General features: G+C 35.0%; 1 protein-coding gene across 3 annotated transcripts in view; it reads right to left on the reverse strand.

Moving 5' to 3' along the window:
- The window catches only part of NELL1 (neural EGFL like 1), a 947,998-nt gene that overhangs the window by 215,273 nt on the left and 714,561 nt on the right, over nt 1-18,164 (reverse strand). For all 3 annotated transcript variants that reach the window (XM_007497168.2, XM_056802023.1, XM_056802024.1), the window contains one exon: nt 1,080-1,175. In XM_007497168.2, the coding sequence (XP_007497230.1) occupies nt 1,080-1,175 (96 nt within the window). The remainder of the gene's footprint in view (nt 1-1,079; nt 1,176-18,164) is intronic.

Raw genomic sequence — 18,164 nt, forward strand, 5'->3', positions numbered from 1 at the left:
ATGCACCCTATCTCTCATCAATGTTAGGACCAATCATCTTAGAGACCATGATTTCCACAATTATAGGTTCACTCAACAAGTCAAGCAGCAATAGCCCGTAGTAAACTAGAGGCATTAGCAGTGAGGAATGAAGAAATCTGTTTATTTTCCCCTTTGCTGTAAGAATTGTGCATCCATGCATTTATTGGCATCAGAAGCAAATGAAGATTTGCACAGAAGCTTTATAATTTTCCAGAAAATGATGGAGCTGAAAGGCACCAAATATTAGCAAATGCAAACCTCTCATTTGCTGCAAGTAGAAAGGTGCTCCGGGTGGCGCAGAATGAATTCAAACCAATACTAATTGGCTGACATTATCAGTCCCATGAATGATAATGTCCCTAACAAACTAATATTGGAATAAAGTCGCAAGAAGGCCAATAAAAGTGTCAGTGGTGTTATTTAATGTGCATTTTTAGCAAAGAGCAAGGGCAGCTCATTGGGATTCAGTTGACACAGCAGATTGTTATAATACCAAACAGTCACTTGTGTTGCTACCCAATAGACAATAAGAGGAGCAGGTCAGTTCATCTAGTTTTATCTCTAATTAGTGCTGAAGATGTAAACTGAAAACAGTGGAGGAAGCAGCCTTGACCTTGTTAAATGAGCCACATTTGATAAAGGGCAAAGGGAGTGATATTTTCGAGACAGGAAAGCCCATCTGTGATGTAATCATCCAAAGTTATGCATCTAATGGATACAATCTATATCCCAACAGGGAGGACCCCAAAGTGTCCCTTACAACAAGTGCCAAACACTCTGCCAGGTTCACATGTGGGCTACAACTCTCCTGAGTGGGTCTGAATCTGATTAAATTGTAACAGGTAAATGAAATAAATAACAAAACGAATAAAACATAGATAATGTCAAAATGGGATTTCCTAAGTCAATATGTGCCCTTGGGGATCCTTATGTACCGTTTGCTGGTCCCCGTTTCTATTTGAATTTGACACCACTACATCATAGCACACTCTACAATTCCCATAACCTTCCTCTCTCATGAGCACACACAAATAATTTTCAAAACAGACTTCTCTTACCTTTTTCGCAGTGACTTCCTGTGAATCCAGATGGACAGAGGCATTTGTTAGGGGCCACACATGTCCCTCCATACCGGCATCCTTCTTCACAGAAGGCTTTGGCATCAAACAAACAAACAAACAAACAAAAAAACAATTAAAAATTAGTGAACATCTTTCTTAAAAACTGCCATATAAAAGCATGAAATATCAACTAAACCATTAAATGCAATTTTATTTTTCAAAAATTGCTTTTGTAGTTATAAAAATTTTATAACTTATCATAAGAAAATGAAAGTAAGTGAAGCAGGCTAGTGTAACGTGAAGAGTCCAGACTTGCACTCAGGAAAATCCTTAGTTTAATGAATACACCTAACCTAAAATAGCTGTATGACCATAGGTAAGAAGTTTAGCCTCTCTGAGACTCAGTTTCCTTATTTGTAAAAGTAGTGTAATAATATATAACATATTGACACATAGTAATCCTATGTTACTACTATGTAATATTATAATATATTTCACAAGGTTGTTGTGAGGCTCAAAGGAAATGTTTATTTATATACAAACAGCAATTTGTAAATCTTAAGATACAATTTAATTATTTCATTATTCTTTGTGCTAAGTTTATGTTATAGGGGAAACTCCCCAGAAGGATACTGGAGATTATTGGATCTGTAACATGGGGTTTTAGAGTTGCAGGGGTCTCAAGCAGCCAAATTGCCTGTCCACAGTTACACAAACAGTTTTTTGCACAGGTCGGATTAAAATCTGAGTCTTCTTGACCTCAAGGAAGATTTCTTATCCACTACAACATATTTCACTATATAACAAAATAAGAACTAGAAGGTATCTTGGAAGCTACTTAATCCAACAACTATGTTGGTTCATATACAAGGGAAAAAGTTCTAAAGACGTGAAATGATTATTCAAAGTTATATAAATGATAATATGATATATGAGCCAGGGACCATCTCTCTTGTATAGACAAAACTGGAATGTTATCAACATTTTATAGATATAAAAACTGATGCACATGAAATAAGAAGGTTTGCTTTAGGTTACAGGATGTTGTTTAGCTACTAATTCATGATTCCTAATCCATTTTATTTCATATCACTTTTCTCTTTACTAACTTTCCAGGGAAGGTCATGATTCTATTAATATCTTTGATTATAGATTATAAAAACTGACTAGATAATAAAGTCTAATAACTTATTTAAACTGCCATATTCTCAATTAAAACTTTTTTATTAGTGAGAATGCACACACACACACACACACACACACACACACACACACACACACATCTGCCAACCTCAGTGTGTCGCTCCAAAATGTTTATTGGTTTATACATGGATAAAAAATATAAAAATGGCATATGCCATAAGCTGTGTTATGTGGCATTCTTAGCCAGACTGTTCTATTCCCTGGCATTTTACAGTTCTATTAAACAAAATATTCACAGTAGTTTTTGAAGACCATGTTAAAATCTCATAAAGTTTTAATTGAACAGAAGTTGAAAGAAATGTAAAGAATATCAAGTCTAGCTCTGTCTTGAATCATCTTAACAAGAAACCATCTATATCCCATTTTTTATTTTTCTTTTAAAATATTTTTCTATATTTCCATATTTCATTTTCTTTCCCTCCTCCCTCCCCCCCAGATCCAATAACACCTTCACTGGGTTACACAAATGTTTCTACATTCTATTTGACCATTCCTATGACAAGGAATCTACCAAAGCAATCCATTTGATGATTTGAAAGTTTTACATTTCTACAGAGCTGGCCTCTTTCCATTTGTATCTTAACACATCAAATACTGGGAAAGAGAAATTATGTCTCTACTTAAAAATCATTTACCACCAGTCTAAAGATTTCCAATTCTAATATTAATATATTTTAAGTACCCCTACCATCTTTGTTCCCCATCCTATAGTCTGATTGTAAATGGATAGAATATTCTCCAGTTTTGTTCTAACTGGGGAAGAAAACCAAGATTTTACCTTAATCATTTTAGCTTTCAAACTTGTGTTAATAAGTGTATAATGATACTAGCTTTTTAGACTTCTATAGCACACTGTTGAGTCAGTTTAAACTTGTAGTCAACTGAAACATTCAATATTTTTTCACATAATATTCTATCAATTAAGTGATCAGCAAGGTTTTGCAAAGATCCTATTATGTGCAAGGCATTCTGCCAAAGTGGACATATGGAGGAAAAAAACAAAATGTATAACACATAAACACAGGATATTTTATAGAGGAGAAGTACTAGCAGATGGGTGGATTAAGCAATATTTCAAGTAAACCATCGTGTTTGGAGTAAGCTTTGAGGGGAATTGACGTTTCTGATAGAGAGAAAAAAAGAAACTTTTCTTTTTGTATGGCAGGTAACTAGTACAAAAAGGTATCAGTCCTAACTTTATAGATACATGCCCCCCCACCCATGATGTATTTGGAAGATGATATTTTACATATATGTATATATATGTAGACTTTTGCTCATTACCGTTATCATTTAATTTTTTTCTGTCCTCTTATCCCAGTCTGTTGAAAACTAAAAATCATAATTTTGCTACTTGATATGTTTTCTTTCCCTCTAAATGTTGTGCCACTAAAAATATAATAGATACATATATGTGCGTGTGTGTGTGTGTGTCTGGTTTCATCCATGTCATTGTTAAATGTATTAAGCAGCAAAGGATAGAGAACTGTAGCACCTCACTAAATTACATCCATCCAGTTTCACATCCATCAATATTCTTTAGTTAATCAATATTCTTCGGTATTGATTATTCAAGCAATTCACCTATCCATACTATTAATTTGCCTAACCATCCTCAGATCTCTTTTCTCCCCTTTCCTGTCCACAGTGATTTCATGAAGTGTTTCTAGAAATATGACCTACAGTATTGACACCAAGCTTACTACCATATACTGTGATAATCATGAAAAATGGGATGTCTTTGATTTTTTGTCACTTTTCCTGGTCTTAGAAAGACCTCAAAGTTTACAGAAAGTAGCTGAGCTATCACTTTTCCAATATATTTCTACAAATAGGCAGCAGCCCATAGAGAGTAAATAGTGAACTCATTTAGGATAGGCATATAATTAACAGGGCAGCTAGGTGTTGTAGAAGACAGAGTACTGGCCTGGAAACAGGAAGACCTGAGTTCAAATACAGCTTCAGATACTAGTTGTGTGACCCTGGGCAGATCACTCAGTCTTGTTTGCCTCAGTTTCCTCATTTTTCAACTAAGCTGGAGAAAGAAATGGCAAGCTACTCTAGTGTCTTTGCCAAGAAAACTTCATATGGGGTCACAAAAAGTCAGGTATGACTGAATAACAACAAAAATGTAATTAACAGATTATACAATTACCATCTCAACAATATAATTATCAATAATATAGTATAAATTATTTTAATCATGTTATCTAATTTTGTAAGCAATTATATAATACTAAAAATTTATGTTGAGTTTTAATTCTAATTCATCTATTTTCTGTGTTCTGTCTAAAATTGTTTTGACAAAGAAAACAGTTAAAATAGAAGCGAATCAGGTCTTATTTCTCTATATCATTTTTTATCATCTAATAAAACAGAATCTTATTAACTACTGGGTTGAAGTCATCCTAGGAATGTTCATTGACAAAAATCATAGCAATTCAGATAATAAGCTTTAAAGAAAGATAAACAAAAACAACGAAAAATCATACCTTCTGTTTTGGAATCAATACTGTGTATTGCTTCCAAGCAGAAGTGTCCTAAAGAGTAGGCAATTAGGACTTAGTGACTTTGAACCCACGTCCTCTTGGCTCCAGTTTTGACACTCTATCCACTGAGGCACCTAGCTGCCCCTGAATAAACATTTATTAAGCACCAAAATGTTTCTAAATGTTTAACATTTTAATGCCTTCTTCCTCTGGACTCTAGCCTTCAATGCCCAACTTGTTTGATCATTTATTTATTTATTTTGAAGATTTTTATTTAATTAACTTAGAATATTTTTTCATGGTTCCATGATTCATGTTCTTTCCCTCCCCTCTCCCCAACCTCTCCCATAGCTGATGCACAATTCCACTTTATTTATTTATTTTGAAATTTTTATTTTATTAATTGATTTAGAATATTAACATTTCATTATTAAGAACCTCTAGGAACTCACTATTTTGGTGAAGGATCAAGTCATCCTTTATGATATTTCCTGGCTGCCAGAATCAGAAAACATAATCTGAACACTTACTCATGAATGAAAATCCTTCTACTTTTGATTTGTGAGTAGCTCCCAGGGACCATTATTCCATGCCAGGCAGAAACCAAGTTTTATTGGTTGATTATTTTCTAACTAGATGCCTTGCCACTTTACGTTTTCCCTTTTCCCACTCATAAATCGAGAACCAAACGGAATGAGAATTAAAAACAACAACAACAAACAAACCACATACTGCCATTATTCCTGAAAAGAGTGTCACTAGCCACCAAACATGAAACCAAAATACTCTTTCCTGGCGAGCATGCCCATATGTATCAGAATGTCACCTCCCTAAGGCCAAGAACTATATTCACTTTTGTCTTTGTTTTCCAATTTTTTTGCACTGTGTTTACCCATGGTATGTTCTTGGGTAATATTTTTCCACTTATTCATTCATTCTGTCCTTCATTCCATCCAGTTAAGCAGTAGGCACATATCCTGTGTCCTTTTTCCAAAATATGTGTTGGTATATACCCACAATGAGACATACGGCATACAACAACACTTATAGATATTCATACACATGTGTATATATATATATATATATATATATGTATATATATATATATATATCCATACACACACACACACACATAATTTTTTTTCATTTTTAGCAAAAAGAAGTTGAAACAGTGATAGAAGAAAGAAGTTCTCCAGTGGAGGGGTAATGATGGAGAATTCCAAAGAAGTTCCAAAATAGTGCAACTGATGGCTAATATTGAGAAAAGTTTTGTGGAACCACCTCCTTAAATAGAGACAATGGAGCTCATGGCCCATTTCTCTAGTCAGAGGGTCCAATCAGTGAGGAGAAGGTACCAATGCATAATAGGCTGATTCAGTCTTGAAAAATAATAAAATTTCCCAATGATGAAATTCCTGGGTTGGGAAGGCATGTCACAGAACTCCAAAAAAGTCCAAAAATTAATCCCAAAATAGAACAATGGCAAATATGGTTGCAACAAGATATCTATTAATAGGTGAAACTTTAATGGAATACTTGAGCTTCATGGAGTGATGAAGTGTTTAGCATTTTATTTTTTATTATATCTAAGAAATCTCCATTATAAACAAATGGAATAGAAAACCATAGATAAAAGAGCTGGAAGGGATATTAGCAGTCATCAGTCTCACCCTCTCATTTTGCAGAAAAAAGAATAGGGATCATAGATTTTGTATGATGTGCTCATAAGTAGCAAGTGAATAGTCTGAATTTGAATTCAGGTCCCTTGATTTCACACTGAGCCCACCAGGATCAGAAGCCTACCAAACTGGCTCCATGCAAAGAATGTATTTTATTCTCACCAAGCACCATATGAAGCAAACTGATTCTGGATGTCTTACAGCTATGGCTTCAAAAGTAGCAATACTTATAGAAAGTAGGTGAAAAAATTGTCTCACCTAAGCCTAAGAATATTCTTACATGATTGCCAATTTCTAAATCATTTAGTACCGCTGGACGAGTCAGTATTCTACATTTTCCTCAGCTAATGGAAAGCATCTTTGATCTAAATAGAGGACAGTTTATATTCTAGTATTCAAAATTCATTTCCTATTCTGAGCACCTCAACACTGATGGCCTGTGTAAAAGCCATGCCACAACAGCTGGGTTTTTCAAAAGCAACTGTAACCAAAGTCATAATGTAGACTGTATTCATAAGGATGACTGTTCAGCTTCTATAAGATACATGCTGTTGTTCTTAAGGTACCCAGTGGGCAGCTGTGAGTGAAGTTTGATAAATATTTAAAGAATGTGCTGTGCTGAAGTTAATAACTGAATTACAAAGTGTTTCTGTGAGTTGGAATCATAGATAGTATATTGGCAGAGGGAAGTATCAAACAATAGGAACAGGATCCTGGGGCATTTGAGCAGAAGAAACAATTTAGGCTTATTTTACAAAAGCCGAATCAAGACCAGAAATTGTTTGGGAGTCATCCCAGGGGTGTAGTCCATTTAACAAGTATAATGACCTCATTCAAAAAGACAGAAAACCTCTCAGGGACCCCATCTTATTATTTCTGACACAATAACTAATGAACAGTTTTTAGTCCAGTTCTGAAATGGGCATCAGAGAGCTTATTCTGTTCTAAAATAACAGTGAATATTTGAAGAGTAAAAAATCTAAAAATGAATTAAGAAAGGAACTATGCAGGACTTCAGGCAAGATGGTATTCTGAATTAGAAGCAGATCAACCAGCTCCCACAGACTTACTCTAGCAAAAGCATGAAGTTTCCACCAGATTGAATAATGACACAGAAGTCCAATGAGAAATCACAGTGAGTGACTTTTTCCATTATAGAATTGTGTCAAAATCCAAGATCAATAGGAAAATCCTTTACCGCCATTTCCTAACAGAAGCAGCATAGGGAAATACCCACCTTTACTTGGGTCTTTCAAGAAAATGTGTGCCCTGTAGAGCAAGAGTGGAGGGCACCATGAATAATCTCCAGGGTAATTTGAAAGCTTCTGTCCCCTGTGACAAAGGAACTGGAAGAGAACAGTGATGGCAAAAAACAAAACAAAAAAATACTGTGATAAAACTCAGGCAAGGGCATTCTGAACCTAAGAACTGAAAGATTCCCTAGCATCCTAACCTGAGATAGTGTATGTCTAGCTCTCTGAACATTAAAGATGTAAGTAGATTTGACCCCAGGAGGTAGAATGCCAAGACAAGGACCCAAGAGGAGGCCAAGTGGGGAAGAATACCTTGACCAAAAGTACAACAGGGTAACTGGATCTGATCAATGGTCCTAATTTAAGAACTAAATATGGAGAACACCTTGACAATGGATGTGTATGTGTGTAATAAACACACATATATAGGGCAGTGGGATAGCACAGTGGATGTATCAGTGGGTCTAGAGTCTGGAGGACCTGTTTTCAAATCTGATATCAGACATTTCATAGTTGTGTGATCTTGGGTAAGTCATTTAACTTTGATTGCCTAGCCCTTGATGCTCTTCTGGCCAAGACCTGATACTGAGAAGATAAGGATTTAGAAATAAACACACACATACACAAACAGATAACTAGTTAGGTTTATTAGATCTAAAGATTCCTCAAAAAGGAGACAATAAGCTCTACAAAAATTACAAGAAGAGACTCAATGGCAAGGTAAATTTTCAATGAACTACATGAATGACTAAAAGAAATGAAGCATGAATTTTAAAGATCAAATCAAATAACTCGAAGAAAGAGAAAAATATTAGAAGAGGAAGTAGTGAACATTACCTAAGTAGTTGAGATTATGAAAACTTAAATATATCAAGTAGAAATCAATAACTCCAAGAGACAGCAAAAAGTATTAGAAATCATCAGATAAAGAAAACTCAATTATCTGACGTTAATACAACTGAACTGGAAAACAGATCAAGGAAATATAAATTTAAGGATCATTTCAGACCCTGGAAAATATGATGATTTTAAATACTATTTGAAGAAAGCTGAATTAAAAACTGCTTAAATATAGAAGGGAAATATAGTAAAATAAAGATAGAACCCACCCCCCCCAAAAAAAAAGTTCTAAGGGAAAATTCCCAGCAATGTCATACCCGAAATCCTAAGTTTGGTCAAAGAAAACATAATGCAAAGATCTGGAAAGAAAAAGTATAAGTACTGAGGGATTATAGTCAGAATCACACTAGATCTGGCAGCTTCTAGCAAAGTGAAGAGATTTTAGAATTGGGACACAAATGCATTAACAGTAGAGTTGTGAACTAATCCAGACATTCTGGAGAGCAATTTGGAACTATGCCCAAAGGGCTATAACATTTTGCATTAAATTCACAACTCTACTGATGATGCATTTGAGTCCCAGTTTTGTCACATCCTATGCAACATTTATCACTTTTCTTTATTGTCATATTGGCCAATCTGATAGGTGTGAGGTGGAGCCACAGAGTTGTTTCAGTTGAATTTCTCTAAACAAGAATGATTTAGAACATTTTTCAATCCAATTATTGATAGCTTTGATTTCTTTATCTGAAAACTACTTGCTCATATACTTGGACTATTTGTCAAATGAGGAATGATTTGTAGTCCTATAAATTTGACTGAATTCTCTATTATTTGATAAATCAGACCTTTATCAGAGAGATCAGAGAGTTGCTATACATTTTTCACAGTTTATTTCTGCCTGTCTCTCACTCTCTTTTTCTTTCCTTCCTTCCTTCTTTCCTTTGTTCCTTTTCATTTCCATCCTTCCTTCCTTCAATAGGAAATCAGGAATCTTATATCATTGCTAATCATCATGGAAGCTTTGATTTATTCATTTCTGTACTGTCTTACCCAGCTTCCAGGAACTCACTATATTGGGATTGGATTTAGTATAGCTACCTTAAGTAGGCTTTATCTCTATTACAGACCAGAATGGAGATCTAATCCTGGATATATTATTTTTGTTTGTATAAAAACTTTTAAAATTTAGTATAACCAAAAGTATTCATTTTACATCTTACAATGTTCTTTATCTTTTGTTTGGTTGCTGATCTATATTGATCTATACTTAGTTTCTGCCATTCTGTTTTCCAATTTTCCTTGCAGTTTTTGTCAAATAGTGAGTTCTTAATGCCAGTAATAGCTGGGATCTTTGGGTTGATAAAACACTAGACTTCTAAGGTCATTTGCCCCCATATTTTGTCTGTCTAATCTATTCTGTTGATCCACAATTATATTTCTTAGCCAGTACCATTTTGTTTTCATGATTTATATTACAGTTTGAGATCTGGTAAAGTTAAGTCATCTTTCTTCACAAGATTTTTCCACCAATTCCCTTGATGATCTTGATCTTCTGTTCTTCCAGATGAACTTTGTCATTATTTTTTCTAATTCTCTAAAATTATTTTTAGTAGTTTGATTGGTATGGCACTAAGCAAATTAATTTTGGTAGAAATGATTTTTTGTATTTTGTATTTAGCTTAGCCTACCTCTGAATAATTAATACTACTAATAGTTTTAGACAGAAACTACTCATCATTTTAAGAAATGGTCCATTTTTTCTTATGCTTTCTATTATTTTTAATGAGAATGGGTGTTTTGTTTTCTCTCAACCTTTTTTTTGTATCTATTGAAATAATCATGTGATTTATGTAAGTTAATGACATGGTATAATTTCCTTCCTCTGTTTTTAGATTTCCTGGCTTGGGTATCAGCACTATAGTTGTGTCATAAAAATAATTTTGTAGGATCCTCTATTTACCTGAACAGTTAATACAGTCTTGGGATTAATTTTTCTTCATGTGTTTGATAGAATTTACTTATGAATCCACTTGGCCAGGGATATTTTCCTAAGGAGTTGATTGATGGGATTTCTGAGATGGGATTATTTAAGTATTCTATTTTATCCTTTGTTAATCTAGACAGTTTATATTTTTGTAAATATTCATTTCATTTAGATGATCAGATTTGACTCATGAATGGGCAAAATAGTTCCTAATGATTGTCTTAATTTCTTATTCATTGGTAGTGAATTCACCATTTTCATTTTTGAAACTGGTAATTTGATTTTCTTATTTCCTTTTTAAAATCTAATTAGCCAATAGACTATTTTATTTGTTTTTTTCCCATGAATCAACTGGTATTCTTATTTATTAGTTCAATGGTTTTCTTACTTTCAATTTTGTCAATTTCTCCTTTGATTTTTAAGATTTCCAACAGAGTCTCTAATTAAGGATTTTTAATTTGTTTTTCCCTAGATTGTTAATTGCTTATTCAATTAATTGATCAGTTTTTTCTCTGTTTTATTGATGTAAGCATTTAGAGATAAATTTTCTCCAAAGTACTGCTTTCCCTACTTCCCATAAATTTTGATATGATGTTTTCTCATTGTTATTCCCTTTAATGAAAATATTTCTTATTTTGAAATTTTTATTTAATTAATTTAGAATATTATTCCATGGTTAAAAGATTCATGTTCTTTCCTTCCCTCCCCCCAGCCCCATCCCATAGCTGATGAACAATTCCATTGAGTTTTACATGTGTCACTTAATGAAAAATATTGATTTTTTCTATAAATTGTTCTTTGATCCACCTCTTTTTTAGAGATCAACAATACTTAAAAGAAAAATAACTTTTCAAGAATTAAAAACTCTGTCTCTACAGGACATTGGATGAAGCATGTTCTTTACCTCCTGATAGAAAGGTGAAAGGAATACAGTAAAGAAAAACCCCCCAAACCATATATGTATGAATGCATGTATATACATATATCCATTTTTGTTGTTTGTTTGTTCAGTTGTGTCAAACTCTTTGTGACAACACTTGGGGTTTGTGAATTTTTGACTTACTCCACCCTGCTTAGTCTTTAGAATTCTAGCAACCAGGAATGTATACACCCCCACTTAAGGATTGACTGTGGGAGAGGATGGTCTATGACTGACATGTGTTAGCAAGTGACAAATAAGAAACAACTGACTGACACCCTGGGCTGTCCTAAGCCAAGCTTAAGCTACCATTGGTACATGTGAGATGCAGGAAGTGATATAAAGAACTGTCTATACAATTCACATCACTTCCTCTCCTCTCTCTCTCTCTCTCTGGGTGGCACCTTGACATGCTTGTGGCATTTTTGCTCTGTAGTGCGATTTAGGTGAGGAGTCTTCCCTGAGCGACCTTGGTGAGTGGTTAGACTGATTCCTCCTTTTCCTTAACCTCCTAATGCACTATCCTACAACTAAGACCCCTCATCTCAGTGAAGATCTCATGGCTGGAAGCCAAGCTAGATTTGATCTTTTGAGAAGGTCCCTTGGCTGAGGCCTCTGAACTTCCCTTGGCTTAGGCTAGGCAGGAGAAATCTTATACCCTTTCCTCTCTCTCTTCTCCTTAATTTATTCCCACTTTAGTAATTAAAACACCATAAAAATACCAAACTGACGAGCATTTCATTGGGATTGAATTTAAACCTCTGGCGACCACTAAAATAATATATTCAGTCAAGAACCCTAATTTTTCCCTTAAAAGGTTTTCTTGGTGTAAAAAATAGACTCGAATACAGGACTACAATCCCCATGAGCCTTTGCTCCACTTCCCCAGAATGCCTTGTAATCTCACCTGGGCCGAGATCGAGAAGATATTTAAGCAAAGGCTTTTGAAGGTCTGGGCGCTTTTTGGACTTGCGTTTTGGAGCAGAGGCATCTCTTCCATGATGTGAGGTTATTTTGTCTAGGCCTCTGGCCTAGGCACATGTTTCTTACTTGTATATTCTTAATCTTTAACCTTTAATAAACCTCTAAAAAATATAGTACTCCTTGCAGAGAGAAACTAATTTCTACCTGCCTCAGTCTCCCCATCTCCCCTAAATTTTAATCTTTACAGTTTTGGCTAACCACTACGGGAAAAAGAACTTTCAATCTTCTGATTTCTTTTCTGATCTTAAATTCAGTTTTAATAGCTAGTACCTAGAAATTTTTTTTTGAGCCATATGTTTCTGGCCAAGGTTTTCTACCCTCACAAAGCTGCTACAGGCTCTAGACCTGTTGCCCACCCCACCTGGCTCGGCCCCGCCGCTTCCTGCCTGCAGCCTGCAGCCCTGATCATCCTCACCTGGTACCTGGTCCCGGCCTTGACCACCCCCGCAGCCGCTCCTGCTCCTGGCCTCTCACCGGCCCGCTGCCTGCCCATTTCTGCGCCCCAGACCCACAAGTGTGACCCCAGCCGGCTCATCACCCAGATCCTTGGAGCAGATCGCTCAGGACTCATTGCGACCAGCTGGTAACAGTATTGGCCACGTGGGCGGAGGGGAGAGACCAGAGGGAAAGGAGACCGGGCAATTTTCCCTTAGGCTAAGCCTCCACGTAGCTGGGGATATTGGCCACTGCGGGATCAGAGAGGGGAAAGAGAGAAAAGACTAGAGAGAAGAAACAGACTTTTCAAACAGAAACCTAAAAAGCAATGGGCTGTTTAAAAGGATTTTTGACTCTTCTGGCAGTTTCATTGATTTTACCTGCCTGTCTGGGAGCAGACTCAGCCCAAAGATTCAACTTTAACTTTGGGGAGGAAAATGGGTGGCCCAGCGAACTGGAAGCCAGGCCCAGAGACGTGAGGTCTCTAGTTAAAATCTGGCCTCCGATGCTTCCCAGCTGTGGGGCCCTGGACGGATCCCTTGAACCCCATAGCCTAGCCTTTACTACTCTACCTTCGGACAATAGACATTTAAATGGATAATTAAAAACAAACAAACAAAAAAAAAAAAACAAAAAAAACCCCAAGGAACTTTGAAGAGACTAAAGGCTACATTCTAAGGCATTTCAGACTCCAATGGTTTATAAAAAAAAAAATCTCTGTATTCTATTGCATTGTTTTGTTTAAGGTTTAACTTTGTGATTTTAAGTTCATATATTATTGGATTGAATATTATTCTGTGAACTGAAGGTTGATTGAATTTATTTTGAATGTACTGAGTTTTAAAATTCTGTTGTTTTCCCCCTATAACTGTGTTGAAAAAATATTATTGTGAATAAGCCCATATATGAAAAAAACAGCTTTTTTCTATTTTGCTGAGGATAGATGGACTCCAGAACTGGTTATAATTGTATTAACAACCTTTGGAATTTTAATGTGCTAAATACCTCAAATGATTTGATTTTAAGGGTTTTTTAAATATGATTTTTGTAATTTTTTAACAATCTGGATATTTTTGCCTGCCCCTACCACGAGGTAAGGCCCATTACAGTAGCTGAAGTGAAATGTATTTTATAACCCCCAACCTTCCCACATGTGAATGGAAGTTGGGCAGTTAATCTCAGGGCATTTGTATCCCTATAAGCCTCCAAGAAAAAGGAGCATCCCTTTATTTATACTCTTCAACTCACTACTTTACTTGCACCAGAATGATATATAGATTTCTTGATTATGTTCTTAACCCTAGATGAGTTTTACTTTGTTTAAAAAAAAATATATGTTTATTACCAAGGTTGAAAGATTGCTCTGTTTGTAAAAATTGTGACAAATGTCCATCAATTCATAGGTTTTAAAAATGTCATACAGCAACTTATGTGAAATATGAAAGTGTGTTTGTTTGCTATTGTAATTAATTGGGCTATTGAGAATTTTGGGGATTTTGATATCTACATATTTGTACTACTGTATTTTTAAAGATGAAAAAATTGTTAACCTTGTTCAATTCATTTGCCTTCTACTCACAGTGATCATGGCCAGATACAAAGAGGAAATGGATCTCATTTTTTGGTGAGAAAGCCTTGTATTTTATATTTTCTTAACTGACACAGAGTATCAATGATTATAAGCTATATTTTTGAATTTTTTAAAACTCTTTTATTATATTTTTCTTGCATGTGCAATATACTTTTTCAGTTTTTTTTATTTTTTCTCTCCTTTTTATATTTGAAGCACATGTCACCAGTATTAAGATTTTCTTTAACCTTTTGATTTTTAAGTTTAAGATACATTTGCTAATACATGCCCTAAAAAGCTTGTGACTATAAAAATGATGCCACTAATTATTTAAATAAATTATGGGACTTTGCTTGATGATTCTGTCTGATTCCAGGACAAGAGATACACACAAGAGCCATTTCATAGGGCCAAAGAAAGGCCAATCTAGGATGGATTGATGCACTTCTAAGCCAATACAAAGGTCTTGAACCTAGTGTGAAGAATCAAGGTTACTATGTTTAACATGTGTTAAGACATAGGCTTTCCTTGTATCTACACTCACTCTGAAGATACTCACAGATGAGTATCCCCAAAACCTTGGCTCCTACTTGACTTCTATAATCTGGTCCCTTTCTTTTCTGCCTCTCATAGTGTGGTACCTTTCTGTAGTCCTGGCAATGACTGGGTAAATGCATCATTACTTAGATCATTTTGATTGGGCCCTGATTGAAGGACCTGTTATAGGTTTATTTTTCTTCTACTTGGAATTTTTACACATAAGACTTTGATAGTCTATATTTTCATCCAGAAATTTTTCTTTTGGATTTTCTGATGTCTTTTTAATATCTCTTGCCAATTGATTCATATACCTCATACCTTAGCCATGCATCCCTAACTGATTCTGAATCTTTCAATCACCCACAACACGGGGGAATATAAAAAAAAATCATTATTTAAATTGCAAGTTTAAATTCCTTTTGAGAAGAATTTTAGGTAAAGAAGATGCTACTTCCCTGAATTCAGAAACTGAACTGTTGGAGAAGCCATTATGAAGAAGCCTTCAGACCACGAACTGCACAAAATGAACTTTGGGTGTGGTTAATGAACATTTATTTGCATGCATACTTTCATGCCAAAGGGGACTGCCCCCTAACTGGCTTTCTGTCAATGCGTTCAGAAATTATTGGTTTTATTCTTTTTTCTCTTATCCTCACACTATTGTAATCTTTTAAGTTTATTATGTTTTTATGATCCTTTTGGGGAAAAATTAATTTTTCCACAAATGATCACACGGGGGGATGTAAAAAATAGACTCGAATACAGGACTACAATCCCCATGAGCCTTTGCTCCACTTCCCCAGAATGCCTTGTAATCTCACCTGGGCCGAGATCGAGAAGATATTTAAGCAAAGGCTTTTGAAGGTCTGGGCGCTTTTTGGACTTGCGTTTTGGAGCAGAGGCGTCTCTTCCATGATGTGAGGTTATTTTGTCTAGGCCTCTGGCCTAGGCACATGTTTCTTACTTGTATATTCTTAATCTTTAACCTTTAATAAACCTCTAAAAAATATAGTACTCCTTGCAGAGAGAAACTAATTTCTACCTGCCTCAGTCTCCCCATCTCCCCTAAATTTTAATCTTTACATTGGCAAAGATACTGGAGTGGTTTGTCATTTCCTTCTCCAGCTCATTTTATAGATAAGGAAACTAAGGCAAACAGAGTTAAGTGACTTGTCCATGGTCACACACCTAGAAGGTATCAGCCAGCACTTTATCCACTTAACTGCCTAACTACCTTAAAATATATAAGTTCATATACATATATATGTTTATATATAGATATATTTTTATTATATACATATATATTTTATATAGAGAGATTTCATATTGACTCCATAAAGTCCATATCATTTATATATATATATATATACACATATATTTATGAACACACACCTATATTAATACAGACATAAACAGGGCACATGTGTGTACATGAAGTACAAAATGCTGCTCTAAATATTATATATAAAATAAATTTAATATATAATAAATCAAAATATTTATTGTAGCTTTGTTTTTGTTGGCAAGTTACTAGAATCAAAGTCAAGATGTATCCATCAGGGAATGAAAGAATAGCATTTTAGTTTATGAACACAACAGAATATTATTGTACTATAAGATAGGACAGATATGAGGATTTTAGGGAAATGTATACAAACTCATTTGCACTGACACAGAGTGCAGTAAATGGAACCAGGAGACTATACAAAATAAACATGACAACATAAATGAATGCACTAAAAGACATCAAACTCAGTCCAATTCAATAATTATTTGTATATCCAAAGGACTGAGCATGAAATATATCTCACTTGCACTTGGTAGGTACCAATAAACATTTATTGATTGATTTTTAGAAAGGGGGTGTACTACAATGACTGTAGGTAGTATATGCTGCTAGGAATGAATGATTAGTGAATTTCATTTAATTGATTTGTTTTAGTTAAAAGGCAGATGAAAATCTGTTTTATGCTTGAAATTATTTTGTGTTTAACAACAGGCTTTCTGAAATGCACAATTTTAAACAATTTACATTAAAATAATTTTTACCCAAGACTTTCTTAAATCTAGGCAATTATAAAAAAAATGATTCTTAAAATATTTTCCCATTTCTGATACATAAATTGTCACTCTGAAAAGGTAATGATGTGCTTTCATACTCTAAGTTAAACGATCTCTATAACATCCTTGTATTTGAAATGTATTGGGGAAAGATATCTATTTTTTTCAAGCAACAGTAAAACATTTGTTTCCTAAAATAAATGAGAAATTTCAATTTGATCCAATTTTAATTCATTCATTCAATTCCAAAAGGCATCCAGCCCTAATGTAACAATTCAAGTTTTACACACTCAAGACTTAGTCAAGTTTCCTCTCCTGCCTAGCCTTTCTCACCACAGTCTGTGTAATTTTTATGAAGACATTTAACTGTGGCAATTACTCACATCAACTCCCTCACTCTCAACCAAATTTCTCTCATTTCCTATCCTCATGGCTCACTTAAAAAAAAAAGAAGAAATCTAATCTCATGTATTCAAAATAATTCTGACTTTTTCCTAGGGATGGGAAGTTAAAAGTTAAGAGGAAGTGAATAAATGTATTTAGAAATTACATTCTCTGAGTAATGGAAACAGAATGAAAAGCATATGAAGGAGAGCAATTTAGTAAATGAACCTAGGAAGACCAAGGGAGTGGCAAATGGACACTGCATTAGCTTTGAGAACCTAAAAATCAATGCGACATCATTTGAGGCTCCCAGGCACTCCTTGGAAGTTGCCTGCTTCTGTGATTAAATTTTTTAATAAGTCCACCAGCCTGTGGTTTTCTAGGTGGCTGCTGTGTGTGTGGCCCTTCAGAAGCACAGCGTGTCATGAAATAATGGAGTGCCACAGCTCTCTTCTAAAATATCGAAGTTCCCCTAGCAAGCAGCCATCCACTAATCCCAGACATTTAACAGAAACATGATGAATCTGAATGAGCCTTTCCCAGCTGGAGCTGGAACCTGGAGCCACTTTGAAGAGGTGTGGTTTCTGAAACTGTAAAAAGGTATTGACATCAAATATTGGACATGTGCACGTCTAGATGCTTGTACCTGCTGTCTAGAATTCAGTGGTCCAGTGTTCCATGATGGGCTCAAGATAACACAAAAGACAAGTGGCTCCATCTTGATGACAGAAAAAAGTC

This window comes from Monodelphis domestica, chromosome 6, assembly GCF_027887165.1.
Source record: "Monodelphis domestica isolate mMonDom1 chromosome 6, mMonDom1.pri, whole genome shotgun sequence".
Taxonomy (NCBI): domain Eukaryota; kingdom Metazoa; phylum Chordata; class Mammalia; order Didelphimorphia; family Didelphidae; genus Monodelphis; species Monodelphis domestica.